Source organism: Camelus ferus, chromosome 6 (genome assembly GCF_009834535.1).
Source record: "Camelus ferus isolate YT-003-E chromosome 6, BCGSAC_Cfer_1.0, whole genome shotgun sequence".
NCBI classification, from domain to species: Eukaryota; Metazoa; Chordata; class Mammalia; order Artiodactyla; family Camelidae; genus Camelus; species Camelus ferus.
The window spans coordinates 86383972-86400411 of NC_045701.1; the positions used below are offsets into that span (position 1 = coordinate 86383972).

Consider the following 16440-nt stretch of genomic DNA (forward strand, 5'->3'; position numbering starts at 1 on the left):
GGAGTCTGCATCTGTCGACCCCAGCCACGTGCTGCCCACCTCCTAGTTCCTCAATCCCTGAGCCCCTGCCGAGCGTCCCACAGCCCTGACCTCTCGCCAAGCCCCAGGAGGATGTGGGGGACAGGCTTGAGCAAGGAGGTCACAGTTTGGCAATAGCAGTGGCTGAAAGTTTAATGGTTTGTTTGTGTGTTTTTGGCTGAGATCAAGGAAAATGTCTATACTCTGCTGAGTTCCTTTTAGTTGTGACCCTCATGATCACTCAGGTAGGCAGCTGCCTGTATCATTGCCAGTTTGGGATGTGGAAACTGAGGCCCAGAGAGGGAAATAACCTGCTAAGGCCGTGCGGTTCTTCGGGAGGGTGGTCCAGAAGCCCACCTGCTCTCTGTGTATTCGTGCCTTAAAAGAGGGATGCAAATTCTGTGACCGAGAAAGGGCTCAAGGTGCCTTCCTGCATGGAGGGCTTCTGAGTCTCAGCTTGGGCTGTTTCTGCCCCAGTGAACAGACTTTGCATCTTCTGGGGCTTGTGAGTGACTGCTTCCTGCTAAGTCACCTCCCCAGAGGCTGGTGGCTGATACCTTACAATGAGATATGTTTTATAGCAGCTTTACTGAGATACGATTTACCAGCCTCATAGTTCAGCCATTCCCGTGACTTTTAGTGTATTCACAGAATTACGCAACCAGCCCTGCTCTCTAATTCCAGAGCCCAGGCATCACCCCACAGTGAAGTCCCACACCCATTAGCAGTCACTGCATTCCTCGCTCCTCGCGGCCTCTGGTAGCCACTAACTTTCCTTATGTCTCTAGATTTGCCTGTGCCGGACATTACATGTAGATGGAATCATGCAGTCTGTGCCTCCGTGTCTGGCTTCTTTCCCCAGCCTACACTGAAATGTAATATTTAATTGTAGAGGAAGAACCCCGGAGGCCAGGCCTTGAGTCCCTACCATGCCACCTACTTGCCATGTGATCTTGGCAAAGCACTTTACTCATTTCCCGCCTAAGCCCTTTGCCTCAGTTTCCTCATCAGTGAAATGGGCAGATGATAGAATAAGTATGCCTAGGTCACCCAGAGCTAATGACTCTGGAAAGGGGGCTTTATAACCTGTAAGAGGCAACAGCTACAGGCCAGGGACCCCCCCAGACTTGGAGCCATGTTCCCAGATCACGCACCAGCTCTGCCACTTGCCAGCTGTGGGGATTTGGACACGATCAGTTAACTGCTCCAAGTTTTGGGGGGGTTGCCTATAAAATGAGGATCCAGGTGTTACAAAGATTAACGAGAGGAAGGTGTCCTAGTGGGTTGAATAGTGTCCCCTGCCCTCCAAAATTCATGTCCATGCAGCACCTCAGCAAGTGACCTTATCTGGGAATAAGGTCTTTTCAGAAGTAATTAAGTTAAGGTGAGGTCATACTGGATAAGGATCAGCCCTGAATCCAGTAACTGGGGTCCCGATAAGAAGAAAAGACTCTCAGAGACACAGAGACAAGGCCTTGAGAAGAGGAAGGCAGACACTGGAGTGATGCTTCTACAAGCCGAGGGACACCAAGGGTTGCCTGGAGCCACTGGAAACGGGGCAGAGCCTTAGAACAGACTTTCCCTCAGAGCCTCCAGGAGGAACCCACCCTGCCAGCACCTTGATTCTGGACTTCCGGCCTCCTGACCTGGGAGAGAATACATTTCTGTTCCTTTAAGCCACACCTTCTGGGGTACTTTGATGCGGCCGCTCCAGGAGACTGATGCAGGAGTTGTAACAGCTCTGAGCACCTGCTCACCACGGAGGTCGTCCGTGCACACCCCTCCCCTAACAAACGAAGAGGGGACCAGACGATTCCTTCAGGTCTCCTGGGGGCTGGAGCTGCTAGTTGGCAATAGAAGGTTTCCTAAGTGAGAATGGGATATGCCGTCTTACAGAATTTTTGAGATTTCTTCCAAAGGAGGGTGCTGAGGCCTCTCTCAAGGTGACGCAGCATGTTAGGGACTGGCCCAGGGCCCCAGTGTGCGCACCACAGGCTCGGTGGTGCTGCGTTTCAGTGCCCCGTCGCTGCTCACCCGGGACCTGGGCTGCCTCGTTTCTCTCCTCCTTCCCTAAAAGGCAAGCCCATTCCGGGAGGGAGTCTTGGACCAGGTTAAGAGGAGGCCACAGGGCCAGGCTCTGGGCTTCCCGACAGCCCAGCCACCAAGCCCACCTCAGTGGGAGGCTGTTTATAAACAAGCCTGAAAGATGGCCCAGGACAGGGCTCCGAGGCCCCTCTGGACGCCTCCCTCCAGGCTGAGTCACGGCACGGCCCACTCAGTGGGCAGCAGAGCACGCCCGTTCCTCTCCCCAGCCCCGGCCCAGACGCAGGACGGCTTATGTAGCCCTTCCTGTGCCCACACTACCACCGCAAGGGGCTAAAGCCGGGACAGCTCCCGCTGGCTGCTGACCAAGGGCCGCCACGTCAGCACGCCATCTCATGCGATCCCCAAACTCTGAGCAGAGGCCTGCTCCACTGACTAAGAGTCTGAGACTAAAAAATAAAAAGTAAAAAGTTTTAATTAAAATTTTTAACTAAAAATAAATATAAAAATGAATATTTTATTAATTTATTTAATTTTAAAATAAAAATAATAAAAATAATTTTAAAAATAAAGTAAAATAACTTAAAAAAATTTTAACCAAAAAAAAAGAAAAAGAAAAAGAAAAAGAGACCGAGGTTCCAGGAGGTGGCATAGAAAGTGGTCCAAGTCCACCCAGCTCAGAGGTGATGGGGCGGGGATTTAAACCCTGACAAAGCGACTGCATGGCAGGGACCTGCCCACCGTGACTTCTGCATCAGACCTTAAGGACTGGGGTCCGGCTTTGGGATCAGATTCTTTCACCAAGTTCCTGCCCACCTGGAGGGAGACAAGGCAGTGAGACCCCGGCATCCTGCCTGCTGAGAGGCCTCTCGGGGTAGCCCACCCGCCCCCTCGTGCTCCATCACCGAAGAACAGTGCCTCTCACTCAGCACCCCTGCTCCAGTTAGTTGCCCAAATTCTTCCTCTTCACCTGAGTCCTGTCATCATCTTCTTCTGGAGCTGCAGGGCTCCCCTTCCAATGTTCAAGCTATTTTGGTGCCATTATTTACTTCTGCAGGGTTTCCGAAAGTTTCTCAAACAACCACCACCACAAGAACAAAAGCCTGGCTCCTGACTAGTCAAATGAGTCTGAGAAATGCAACTACAACATCTTCCTCATGGGGCTGCACAGACACACATTCAAGGCCCTGAGAAGGTCTGCAGACAAGAGTCCTGTCCACTGTGCTTTGTCTAATGCACGACTTTGCCTAACCCGGGGGCTCCCAGACTTGGTTGGCACAGAACCTGATCTTCACTGCCTGCTCCTTCCTATTCTCCTTACCCAGCATCTCCTTTTCCACCTGAGGTTTAAGTGTTAGAATTCCTCAGCCTTCCATCCTAAACCCTCTTCTCATCTCTCTACGTGGCCCACCTAAATAATCCCAGCCAGGATCACAGCTCTAAACACTGCGATGCTTGGTCTTATGTGTTAACATGCCTGGGCTCCAGCACCCAGTTATTTGACCAAACCCAAATCTACATGCTGCTGTGAAGGTATTTTGTAGATGTGGCAAACGTCTCCAGTCAGTTGACTTCAAGTAAAGGAGATGATTCTCATTAATGTAGGCCTCATCCAAGCAGTAGGAATGCCTTAAGAGTCCAAACTGTGGTTTCTTGAAAAAGAAGAGATTCTGCGCCAAGACTGCAGCCTCAAGTCCTGCCTGAGTTTCCAGTCTGCTGGCCTGCCCTACAGATTTTGGACTTGTCAGCACCCACAATGATGTAAGCCAATTCCTTGAAATAAATCTCTTGATAGACAGATGATGGATAGATAGAGAGATAGACAGATAGACAGATAGATAGATAGATACATAGATATATAGATATGTAGACACATACATACATAGATAGAGAGATAGACAGACAGACAGATAGGCAGGCAGACAGATAGATCCCATTGGCTCTGTGTCTCTGGGGACCCCTGGCTGATGCACATCTCTGCCACCAGCTCTCTTCTGAGGAACCTTCTCTGACCCAGATGCCCAGTGGAGAGCCCCATTTAGTTATTTCACATGCATCTCCAACTTAATTCCAAAACCAGCCTTTTTGATTCTCTTTTTAAAAAACATATTCCTCCTTCATCTTCCCCATCTCGGTAAATGGTACCACCCAGTTACTCCTAGAAAAATCTGTAATGCTTCCCCCTTCCCCATGCACTACCAGGCACTCTCAGTTCCAGGCACCATCTCAAATCCATCCCCAGTTCCAACTCCTCTTCCAGCCTTGAATACTTCCAACTCATTTGCCACACAAGGGTCAGGGTGTTCTTCTCAAATGTTTCAAACCTTTGGGTGACTGCCTGTTTCTGGCGGATGTGCCATCCATTCTTTAAGGAACGAGAGACCTGTTACCCCAACTACCAGGGATGCTGCAGGCAGACAGTGCTCAGCTGAAGGGTGCTGCTTCACCTGAGGTCCACCGCCTTCCAGGGCATCCTGCATTCGATGGCTGAGGGGAGGAGGGAAGCCCAGCCCTCTTGTCCCAACTCAGACAGCTCTGAAGGGTCATCCCATTCAAGAATGTTCACAGGTCTATGGAGGCTTCTGTTAAGTCTGCCCTGTAGCTCAGTTCTTCCTTTGCTCAATCCTTCTTCCTTCCTGTCGCTCTCCCAGGTCCTGACCCCGTGGCTCACCTGCAACCTGCAACGTCACTGGACATGGGAAACTCTGAACTCCATAAACTGCTGTCCCAGGCTCTGTCTGGGCTCGCCTTGCCCACCCTCCACCTTCTCTCCAGCCATTCCACCTCATACGCTTGCTTCTTCAGTTCCTTGAGCAGCCCCAGGACCTTTGCTTATGCTGTTCCCTCTGCCTGCCCTGAGCTCGTTGGTTTCTCCTCATATCGCCAGTGTTCCCTCTGTCTCCCTGACATCCTGAAGTATGAATGCTCACCCCCCTCTCTGCTTTGTGGCACACTGCCTCCTGAGTGCTTCTTCATAGAACTCACCACAGTGACAACTACACGTGGTTTTCTCTGCTTGCTTGCAGGTCAAGGATGACCTTCAGTCTTCCAGAAATGTGAAAGTTCTCTTCAGCACTCAGTTCTGAAAACTGAAAACCCTGAGTTCTGCATCTCACAGATGCATTCCCAATCATGGGGACCAGCATGGTCTCTGTTAAAGATAAATGCTCACAGCCTCAGCTCTGTCTCATAGCCCCCTCCCATTGTCTCCACATTCTGGGGGCCTGTGGGCCCTTCTAGACGTGAGGCTCCCTCATCCTGCCCTCAGCCCCAGAATTCAGGCTCCCACACCCCACAGCCTCAGAGGCAGAGGCACACCCTCCCCTCCCTGGATCCAGGCCCACTGCCTATTTCCCAACCTTGGTGAGTGGCCGTGAGAACATCCATCTTCCTTAGAGGACTTTCCATCCCACCCACGGGGTGGGGACCCCCCGGCCCTGGCAAGGCTGCCCGAGAGTCCATCCCCAAAAGACCACTTGCAGCCCCTACCGGTGGCACGTGAGGCGTTGGCAGTCCCGGCCACGTGGCCCGCCACGCACTGGCCCCTTCTCACAGTCTGCCCTCTGCGCGAGGCAAAGCCAGGATCAGGCCTGTGCACTGCTGTCCTGGCAGAGCTGGTCTCCTTCTCCGGGGGGGAAACATGTGCCCGGGCAGGAAGACATCTCCTGAGGACAGACACCTCTCAGAAACGGTCTTGTCTAAACTCGCATCAAAGGGAGAAAAGCCGACTGCCTCTGCCAAGGGGGTCCGGCTGACGACACCCCAGTTGACATTACTCACTAAAAAGGACTGAGATTTGCAGAACTTTTTCTGGCTAAAATTTATCCCAAAATGATGGCAGGCACTTCCCTAACATCAGCATGACTGAAAACATCCCAAGTCTCTCCTGACATGAAGACCCCTTCCCTAAAGGTAAATCCCAGCTTCCTTCCTAAAACGCAGATCCACTCCTGACTCTAGGCATGGTCCTTTTTTTTTTTTTCCCCCTATAACCAGCTTCCATAATTTTAAGGTGTCCAGCAATGGGTGAAAGCAGCTAGAAAATTCAAAAGTGTAGTTTGTCCCCATTGAGGTGTCAGTAACAGAAAAGGGAGACACGACAAGGGGGCCAGATTCTGAAAACAAAGGGGACGTTTTGTGCTCCAGAGACGCTGGGTGCAAGGTGACATCAAGAGAGGCTAGCAGAGTGTCCAAGAGGCAGGACTAGGGCGTGGGGTGCTGAGGCCTGAGATTTGGGGGCCACTTTCCAGAATCAAAGCCCTGGTGCAGAAGCATCTCCTGCACTTGGTGGGGGAGCTTGAAAGGTCTTGATTTTTAGCAGCCAGGACAGAAGGTAGGCGTCATTCAGTCAAAGGATCTTGAGGCCTGACACTCACAGAAAACCAGCAGTTTCTGATGGTCTGAACACGAGGCCCTGAGTGGCTCCACTTGATACGTGCAGACTTACATCAAAGACAGATTTCAGAACTGCCAGGGGAGTTTAGGGAAAAGTGCATCCGATCTTACTCAACTCTGCACATTGCATGAGTCAAGCTTTTCCTGGCTTACTGTTTGTTTAACAGGGTCCACAGTGATGGATTCTTGGCGCCATACCCTTTATGGCCAAAATTCAAAAGGGGATAATCAAGTCAGCTTCCACAAAAGCTGCCGCAGAACCCCAAGCATTCAGGCCCCCAGCGCGAATAGGCAAAGTCACCACTCAGTGTCCACAGATACAGGGCGACACTCGTGGGGACTCAGTGATGCCCATGTGTGTTTGAAGGGCATGTTGGCTGCTGTACCATTCTTGGGCAAGATCGTGGGGCTTCCCAGATGTTACCACAGTAAAGAGGGAGATAGTGGGTGAGTCAGCTCTTGCCAGCCCCAAAGTGCAAAGTAGGCTTCCTTTCAAAATCCCAGCTTGCTCCCTCCTGAAAGGCCCACTTTTCTGGCAGCCCCACCAATGACATCACTGGTGTGGGAGTTATGTAATTTAAGGCCCTCACACTTCCACAGCGCTTCCCAGAGCAGAAAATACCTCCAAAGCCAGCTCTCACCATCAGAAAACCCCACTGAAGTTGTGATCGCTCTCATTTTGTCTGAGTAAGTAAATGACCACCTTTTTTTTTTCTTTTATACAAGTAAGATGTTAGAGAGGATCTCCATCTCAGGAAAAAAAAAATCCACAAACCTTCCTTTTACAACTAATATTGGCAGACTTTTCAGCTTTCTGTAAGTGTATGGTTTTTTAAAACGTAACTTTGGGTCAATTAAAGAGACTTGTATTCCATGCCTCCTTTGGGTTTTAGTTGCTTTTCCAGAAGAGGAGGAGGAGGGGGAGGGTTTGGAGCAGGAGGGCATTTTCAGCAGTTCTTTACAGCAGGGTCATATGAAACCCATCAAGGATGAACACAGCCCTCAGAGCTCCATGTAAACTCTGACCAGTTACAATCTACCAATTCTGATTTATAAAAATCAAATTGGTCTCCCCAGAGTCACCTACAAAACTTCCATAAGGCCAATAACTGGTTGGGTTATTTGTGGTTTGAAAACAGTATCTTATTATGTAACTAGGTTGACATTCTTTAATATCTGTATCTGTATTTCAAATGCCGTTACCATCACCTCACTGTTGGAACTGAAATTAATTTGAAGAAAGCTAATTTGTTGATGAAGGGCACGCTGTCTCCCGAGTAGCAGGTGCCAGCTTTAAAATACGCAGAACTCAGAAAATATCACACAGAAGTTGTGGAATCATCTCTAGTAGACTTGCCTGACATCACCCCCAAGTTTTTCAAGTAGGATCCAATATTAGGAGTAGTATCAGTAGCTGCTGTTAATTGACTACTACGTGTCAGGCAAATATCAGAGCTAGAACTAGGAAGCAGCGAAGGGTAATTTCTCCTCTCTGGCCAACTTCACGTAAACACAGGCAGCAACTGGTAAAGGCAACCTCCTGAAAAAAAGCCCGGCCGCAGACGCAGCCGGGTCCTGCGGGCTGGCGGGCAGCGTCCGCTGGACTGATCAGGAAGAGGTCTCTGCTGGTCGAGTAGGTGACAGTCCCTGGTGTCCTGGGAAGGGTGAGGTCTTGACCTTTGTATTAGTGTCCAGCTGACGCTGTAACAAATGAACACAAGCTTTGTGGCTTAGAACAACACTAATCTATTATCTTAGAGTTCTAGAGGGCAGAAGTTCAAAATCAGCCACATCCGGCTAACGTCAAGGTGCTGGCAGGGCTGTGCTCCTTCTGGAGACTTGAAGGGAGAAGCTGTGACTCGCTTTTTCTAGCTTCTAGAGGCTGCCTGTGTTCCTAAGCTCGTGGCCCCTTCCTGAATCTTCAAAGCCAACAGCACAGCATCTTCTAATCTCTCTCTGACTCTGACTCCCTCCCTGCCACCTGCTTTTACTTATAAATGAAATGACTTCCACTTGTGATCACATAAAGTCCTTCTCCGTAATCCAGCACCATCTCCCCATCTCAAGATCCTTAACTTCATCCCACCTGCAAAGTCCCTTTCGCCATATAAGGGAACATCCTGGCAGGTCCCAGGGACTGAGACATGAACTTCTTTGGGGACCGTGATTCTGCCAGCCTCCCCTCCCGTCAGCACTGTGCCCCTGGGGCACCGCCCATGCTCTGGTCTGGCGGTGCCTGGGCAGCTCCTGCCCCTCACTGACCTTGTGGTCCCTCATGAGGGCATGGGAGTCCCCTCCAGTGCTCCCCAAGAGCCACCCTTACCTGCCCAGGCACCTACACCTCAGAGGGGACTCAGCCCCCCTGCCCTACGTATTCAAGGAGGCCTGGAGGAGGGAAGGGAGAGAAGCCAAGCAGACCGTATGTGGGGACTCAGTCAGTGTCCACGGCAAACATCCTCCCCTCCTTCTGGTTCCTTCTCAGACCTCCCAGTGGTTCAGGCTCCGAGGCAGGAGACAAATGAGAAGCCCACTGCCAAGAACACAGGCCCTCCGGGAACGCAGCCTTCCGGAATTCAGTTCCTGAGTTTCCATTTCAGCGGTAAAATAGTGAAACTCATTTATGCACAGAAATTGTGTGTGCACCAGGACCTGTCCAAAGTGCCCTTCTGCCCCACTGGCCTCCTACGTTAGCAAGGACGTTGCTGTTACCGTGACACTGTGCCCTGCCAAATTGTGGGTGCGCTGTCATCAGAAAAACACAACTTTACTTCCAACGTGAACCATGTAAACTGACTTTAGGACAGTATTCACAGAATGTCCATTGTTTCACTTCGCCAGAGTGAACTTTCAATAGTTTTGCTTTGATTCCGTGAATGGGATGAAAAAAACTGAATCAGGACTGGGACTGATTGATTTTTCTGCCTGAGGAGTCTAAGGGTGCTGCCACTAAAGTGGCACCGTTTCACTGTCCGTGAAGCTCTTGGAGAGCAGACATGTTAATGAGCCATCCCTCCACCTTGTATGTGCACAGGATGACTTGGAACCAAAAATGAGCTGAATTAACTTAAAGGAGAGTTGTTTGCTGTAAGCAAAAAGTTATCCTTCCAAAGTACCCTAGACAGCATCCCCTGCCCCTATGTCTTAGGGCACCAGCTTTGAAAATGACTCACTTCTTTTTGTTTGCTTGCTTGTTTGTTTGTTTTTTGAGGGGAGGTAGTTAGGTTTACTTATTTGTTTATTGAGCAGGCACTGGGGATTGAACCTAGGGCCTCACGCATGCTAAACATGCGCCCTACGCCATGGGCTATACCCTCGCCCCTGCCCCACCAACTTCTGATAGCAGTTCTGTCTCAGGTTTCCTTGTGGTCAGTGAAATCGCCAGTCCCCATCATGATGTAAACATCAACAGACACTTTGTGCACGGTCCACGTTCACAGTCAACTTCCTTGAGAGACAGAAGTTCAGGACTTAAATATTCATTAAACTTTTTTTTTTTTTTTTTTTTTTTGCTTTTTGCTACTCCAAGGGTTTCTTGCAAAGTTTAAAAGCGTTGCCAAATAACAAAACAAATATTTAGCTGCGGATTTGTGTCCTGAAATAAATAGCAAAAGAAGAGCACCCCTGCTTTTCCATACGCTCTAGGTGTGAACTCAGTGAGCCACGGGGCCATCAGAGCCACCTAGCCCATAGCTTCCCATGTCTCCCCCTGACCCATCAACTGGCAGCCCACCAGCTTCTCTTCTCTGTCCCCATGCTCCCTTGGTGATTTCACCCAGTCCTCTGCCTTTAAATACCAAACACCATCTATGTGATTACAACTCCCAGCTGTGTATCATTATCTCACAGACCTGGTCCCCCATCACCAGTCCAGTATAGTTAACAGCCCCTGACACCTCACTTGATTTCCAACCCAACTCAACCTTAACACGTCCAAAAGTGAACTCCTGATCTTCCCCTGCCAAAAAATGGGCTTTCTCCACCCTGTCATCTCTATTTCAGTTGATGGCAGCTTCCTATTTCCAGGTACTCAGGCTAAAAATCCAGGCATCATACAAGTGCACCTTTCTCATAACCTATATCCAATTGAAAACCATGGGGGTCCTGCCTTCAGAATGTATCTAGAGCCGGGTCACGGCTCACCGCCTCCACTGCCGCCCCTCCCCTGCTAGCAGGTTTGTTGCGTGCTCATTGCCAGTGCCTCTCTCCTGCTCCTAGGCTAGAAGCACCTTGAGGGCAGGGGAGTTTGCCCGTTTGATTCACTGCTGTGTCCCAAATACGCAGAACAGTGCCTGGCACATAGCGGGTACCCAGTAAACACTTGCCTAGTGGACCAATGAGTGAATGAGGAACCTGTGAATTGTAACTGATGTGAATGGCACAGTGTGTGAGTTACAGTGTCACAGCGAGAAGGTTGTCACGTCCTCTTCAGGGGAGGAAAGTCAGGCTCCAAGACTCAAAGTGATTGCCTAGCATTGCAGAGCCAAATAGGCTCTTCCAAGATTAGCTCTCTTTTGCGACATCTTGTGTTGGGTACTATGAGCTTTACCCAGTTGAAGGACCCTTAAGCACCACTGTTAACGAGTAGCAAGTGCTTACAAAGAGCCAGGAACCGTTAGAAGCACTTTGCATATGTTAACTCATCCAGGTAGCAGAAGGTTTTGTAGGGGTGGAACCCGAGAAACACCACACCTGCTACAATTGCCCCCATCCATACACCCACTGGTCCAGCCCGGTGCTTCAGCAAACCCGCTGGCTGTGCCTCTTCGTCAGCCTTGCTCTATACTGATTTCAGTAACGGACCACTGTCTCCTCGTCTGCCTCCGTCTAGATGACGGTTACCTTCATGGGGCGGGGTCCTGTTCCCTGTATCTCCAGCACCTGGCAAAGTGCTGGCACAAAGCAGGTGCCCATTCAACGTTTGTGAAACTGTTAATAATAATAGTATGGCTGTTACTCAGACCCACAGCCCACTTCCACTGAGTGCCTGCTCTGTGCCTGGCAACCACACCGAGTTCTCCATGAATACCCTCCCCGGTCCTCACCACAGTCCCACAATAGGGGTAGGATGTGCTCCAGTTTTCAAAAAAGGGAAATAAAAGCCAGTGGGTCTAAGTGGCCCACACCGAGTGGTCGTGTCAGGATTCATACTCAGGTTTCAAAGCCCTGGTCCTTCCCTTTATACCAGGAGTCAGCAAATCTTCCTCCCAGGGGATAGGTGGTGAATATTCTCAGTTGTGCAGGCCCAGCGTCGCTGTTGCAACCGCCCAACTTTGCTGCTGTAACACAGAATGGAATGGGTGTGGCCGTGTGCCGATAAAACTTTATTTCCCACACCCAGGCTGGGTCCGCCCGGGGGACAGTTGGCTGCCTCCGCAGTGATGCTACGTGCTGTTCATTGCAGGTCGCTGTGAATGGCCTCCCGGGCCCTCCTGGAGCTCCAGGCCTCCAACCAGAGCCAGCTCCCGCCTCCAAATGCCACGTCCTGCGACAGTGCTCCGGAAGCCTGGGACCTGCTGCACAGAGTGTTACCCACGTTCATCATCGCCGTCTGCCTCTGCGGTCTGCTGGGCAACCTCTTCGTGCTGTCCGTCTTCCTGCTGCCCCGACGGCGCCTGAACGCGGCAGAAATCTACCTGGCCAACCTGGCGGCTTCCGATCTGGTGTTTGTCTTGGGCTTGCCCTTCTGGGCAGAGAACATCCGGAACGAATTCAACTGGCCCTTCGGGGCCCCCCTCTGCCGCGTCGTCAACGGCGTGATCAAGGCCAATTTGTTCATCAGCATCTTCCTGGTGGTGGCCATCAGTCAGGACCGCTACCGCCTGCTGGTGCACCCCATGGCCAGCCGGGGGCGGCGGCGGCGGCGGCAGGCCCAGGCCGCGTGCGCGCTCATCTGGGCTGTGGGCGGCCTCCTGAGCACCCCCACCTTCCTGCTGCGCTCCGTCAGGGCCGTCCCGGAGCTGAACGTCTCCGCCTGCGTGCTGCTCTTCCCCCACCCGGCCTGGCCCTTCGCGAGGATGGTGGAGTTAAACGTGCTGGGCTTTCTCCTGCCACTGGTGGCAATTGTCTTCTTCAACTATCACATCCTGGCGGCCCTGCGAGGGCGGATGGAGGTGGGCAGGACGAGGCGCGGGGGGCCCACGGACGGCAAGACCACGGCACTGATCCTCACACTCGTGGCCGCCTTCCTGATCTGCTGGGCCCCCTACCACTTCTTTGCCTTCCTGGAATTCCTGTTCCAGGTGCGGGCGGTCCGAGGCTGCTTCTGGGAGAATTTCACCGACCTAGGGCCTGCAGTGGGCCAACTTCTTTGCCTTCCTCAACAGCTGCCTGAATCCTATAATTTATGTCTTTTGGGGGCGGCTTTTCAGGACCAAGGTCTGGGAACTTTATAAACAGTGCCTCCCTAGAAGTCTCACTTCAATGTCCTCGTCCCATAGGAAAGAAATCCTCCAACTTTTCTGGCGGAATTAAAACAGCAGGGAGCCGAGAAGTGTGGTTTCCTTATCAATTACTTTGGACATAAGGAATGTGATTGTGGTAGCCTGAGTAAAGGCTCCCCAAGATAACCGGCACCTAGTCCCAGGAACTGCCAATGCTTATATGGTCACGGGGACTTTGCAGATGTGATTAAGCTCAGGACCTTGAGGCAGGCAGGTTATCCTGGATCATCTGGGTGAGCCCAGTGTCATCACCAGGGTCCTTACAAAGGGGATGCAGGAGGGCCAGAGATGGAGAAGGTAATGTGACACCAGAAGCAAGACGTCTAAGGGATGCAGTGAAGGGGCCACGCACCAAGGACTGCAGGCGCCCAGCAGAAGCATTAACTGGCGAGGCTTCTCCCTGGAGCCTCCAGGAGGAACCAGCCCTGCTGACGTCTTGACTTTAGCCCAGTGACACTGATTTCGGATGCGGTCTCCAGAACCGTAAGATAATAAATTTATGTTGTGTTAAGTCAGCAAGTTTGTGGTTAATTTGTTACAGCGACAGGAAACAGGTTTTCAGTAAGTATCTCTTATCCCACGTCCACTTGCCCATTCAGAACGTTCCAGGTTATTCCCGGCTATGACACCCTCCACTAGGAATGCAGAGATGCGCTGGCTAGAGGGCCTATCCCCAAAGAGCTTACTTGGATCGAAAAAATTATAGTACAAATAAAAAAGAAAGAAAGAAAGAAAACAAGAAATTGCACGAGCGTCACACAGACCCAGTTCCAGGAGCACACAGCGGAGGTGGGGGCTCCTCCAGGCTGCAACAGAGAGGCTGTGAAGGGAGTAAACTGTAAGCTGAGTGTGACAAGGGGTAGAATCTGGACACACGGAGAGAGGCAGGAAGAGCTGCTGGGACATCACCGAGACACACGGGTAGAAGCAGGGGCTGCGTGAGAAAGGATATTTATTGGCACTTAGTGCTTCAGTGCTCTTCTCGCTGCTGGGGTCCCCAGGGCTGACCTGAGAATGGCTGCCTTCCAGGAGCTCGTGACAATGGGGACAGTAATTAGGAAAGTGTCACAGCACTGGGTGACTCCAGCACGGGGTGAGAGGGTGAGAGCAGGGGCTCCGAGAGCACAGAGAGGGGGTGTCCAGCCGGGGGGCTGGGAGGGGATGGCTGGAGATGGTTTCCGGGAGGAAGAGACATATACACTGAATCCCGAAGGATGAGCAGTTGGCCAAGCAAAATGGGGGAAAGGAGTGTTCCAGATAAAAGAAACACATCAGACCCAGAGGCAGGAGGGAGGATGGAGGAAAGCAGTACCAGGTGGTTATGCAGGGACTTCAGGTCTGAGGAGCAGGGAGGTGATGGAAGGCTCTGTGATGGCCAAGGGCAAAGACGGCAGCTGCCAGGGCCTGGCTGGAGCCGGAGGCATGCAGTTTCTATGTGATTTACTCCAGCCATGCTCAGTGGGCCCAAGAAAGGCAGACAGTAGGTTGCTCCAGAGATGGGACTTGTCAGATGGACAGCCAGAGTTCAAGGGCACTGGGAAGACTGGTCAGATCATGAGGAATGGCTAAACTAGGGAAGGAAATAAATATAGGAGGTGAAGAAAGTAGAGTGACCTTGGTATGGTTAAAGAACTGGGTGGTGGGAACACCTGGGGGACAGAGCAAGAAAACTAGGAGGTTGTGGCCACAGAGTGAGAATGCTTGCCTGGAACCTTCCAGAGGTGGGTTCATCCCGGCAGGTGACAAGGGCCAAGAGCGGCCACGGCATGGGGTGGTTGGAATAAAGGGACAAGATGGTCAAAGAATAGAGGTGGAGGATGGGTTGTATGCAGACATGCAGGATGCTGGAGGGACCCAGGAGGAGAGGCCAGGGGGCCAGGCGCCGAGGCCAGGGGGCCAGGCCCCAAGGCCAGTCTCCCTGGACTAGTGGGGGGTGGGGGGGAACGAGCAGCCTCTCCTGCTTCGTGGGAAGGACCAATCCTCATGGGAGAACACTGAAGACCCAGAGTCATTTAAGAAACACAAAGAAGGCCGGTGCTCCTGCGGCCTGGTGATGGAGAGACTGGTGGGGGCTGGGCCGCCAGGTCCTTGTAGGCCATCAGTGACAACACTTTGATCAGTGTCCCGGCCCCCGTAGGGTTTCCTGGAGAGCAGAGAGAGGTTCAGGTGGCCTGGATTTAGGTCAACAAGCAGAATCCCCTCTGTACACGTGTCTAATCTGGACCACGTGGTGTTTCACAAATGTTTTTAAATTGGCTACAGAGATTTAAGTTCAGTACAAGGATCCACATTTTGGGCTTCCCTTGAACACTTGGAAGCTCTTGCAACACAGTCGGCTTTCATTTATTCAGCTCATACTTTCTGAACATCTACTTTGTGCCAAGCATTCAAGCAGGTTCTGAGAACACAGCAGGGGACCAGACAGAGGAACACCACTGGTCCTCTGGGAGCTGGCCTCCTGGGGCTCCCCCAGGGCACCAGCCCCTTGGTGCTTAGTCGCAGCGCCCCTGCAGGCAGGACAGGCCCCCTCCCCGAGGGTGGAGGCTGGAGTCCCCGGCTTGCTTGCCTTCAATGCCAATACCATTTCTGAGCCCCAGGCAGGAATCAAGTGAGCAAGGGTCCGGTAGTAGAGGAACAAGAACAGGCAGGAAGAGAGAGTCAGAAAGAAAATAACAGCCGTCTCTCTGCTCTGAGTGCACCGACCCGGCACGCCCTCTTCCCTTCTTTCTCAGCCCCTGCGTTAAAGTTGCAGCTTATAAATAGCCTTCCTTTTCAGGGGTGGAATAAAACAATCCCAAGTTCTGGAAGAGTGTGCTGGCCTGAGAAGTCAGAACATTGTTCACAGGCCTGTAGCTCAACAGCAGACTGTCAGCACGCTCTCTGGGGAGCAGACACCTGGTTTAAGGAACGCCCACAACACTTACCAAAGCACAGGACACGGGCCCACAGCGGGACAGACACTGGCAACCCCCACAAGGATGCTGTTGCCCTTCTGCTGGGGAGGTTAATTATTCATTCGCAGATGGAGAAATCCCTGACTTGGTTAAAAGGATCAGTGCTGCGGGAGAAATGTATGTTTTTGAGTCCCCATGGATCTGGCTGATGCGCTCGCCTGGAGGATTTCACACCTGGGTCCAGGCCTTGGCCTCACCTGGCCAGGCTAACACCTGGCACAGCAAGGCGTGTTAGCAAACGGGCCTCCAGCATCCCTGACTCCAGCATCCACCTGGGCTCCTGCTCCAAGACAATCAAGTAGAGACATGGGATTTCTTCTCCAATTCACTTCCAGCTTTGGGGGTGTCATGTGACTCTGAGGCTGCCAGCCCCCGTCCCCCACTGCGTCCATCTCCTCATCCATCCCGACACTGAGCAACACTAAGCCGCCCACCCCCACCCCACAAATCCCAGCCTGGGGAGACTCCTGGGTGTTGCAATGGACACAGGCCTCTTCTTAACTCTCCGGAGATGAGTCATGAGCTTGATGAAGAGCAGGTGGGAAGTTTTCTCCTATGGGCTGGAGGGTGCTTTAAATACCATCGAAATG

At 51.9% G+C, this 16440-nt stretch overlaps 1 protein-coding gene across 1 annotated transcript; it reads left to right on the plus strand.

The window, feature by feature from the left end:
- The first annotated feature begins 5690 nt into the window (after nucleotides 1-5690).
- BDKRB1 (bradykinin receptor B1) lies at nucleotides 5691-16166 on the plus strand. The gene is given in 3 exon segments (XM_032482579.1): nucleotides 5691-7143; nucleotides 11858-12740; nucleotides 12742-16166. Coding segments are annotated over 2 exon segments (1059 nt in total). The 5' UTR covers nucleotides 5691-7143; nucleotides 11858-11867; the 3' UTR covers nucleotides 12928-16166.
- Nucleotides 16167-16440: the final 274 nt, after the last annotated feature.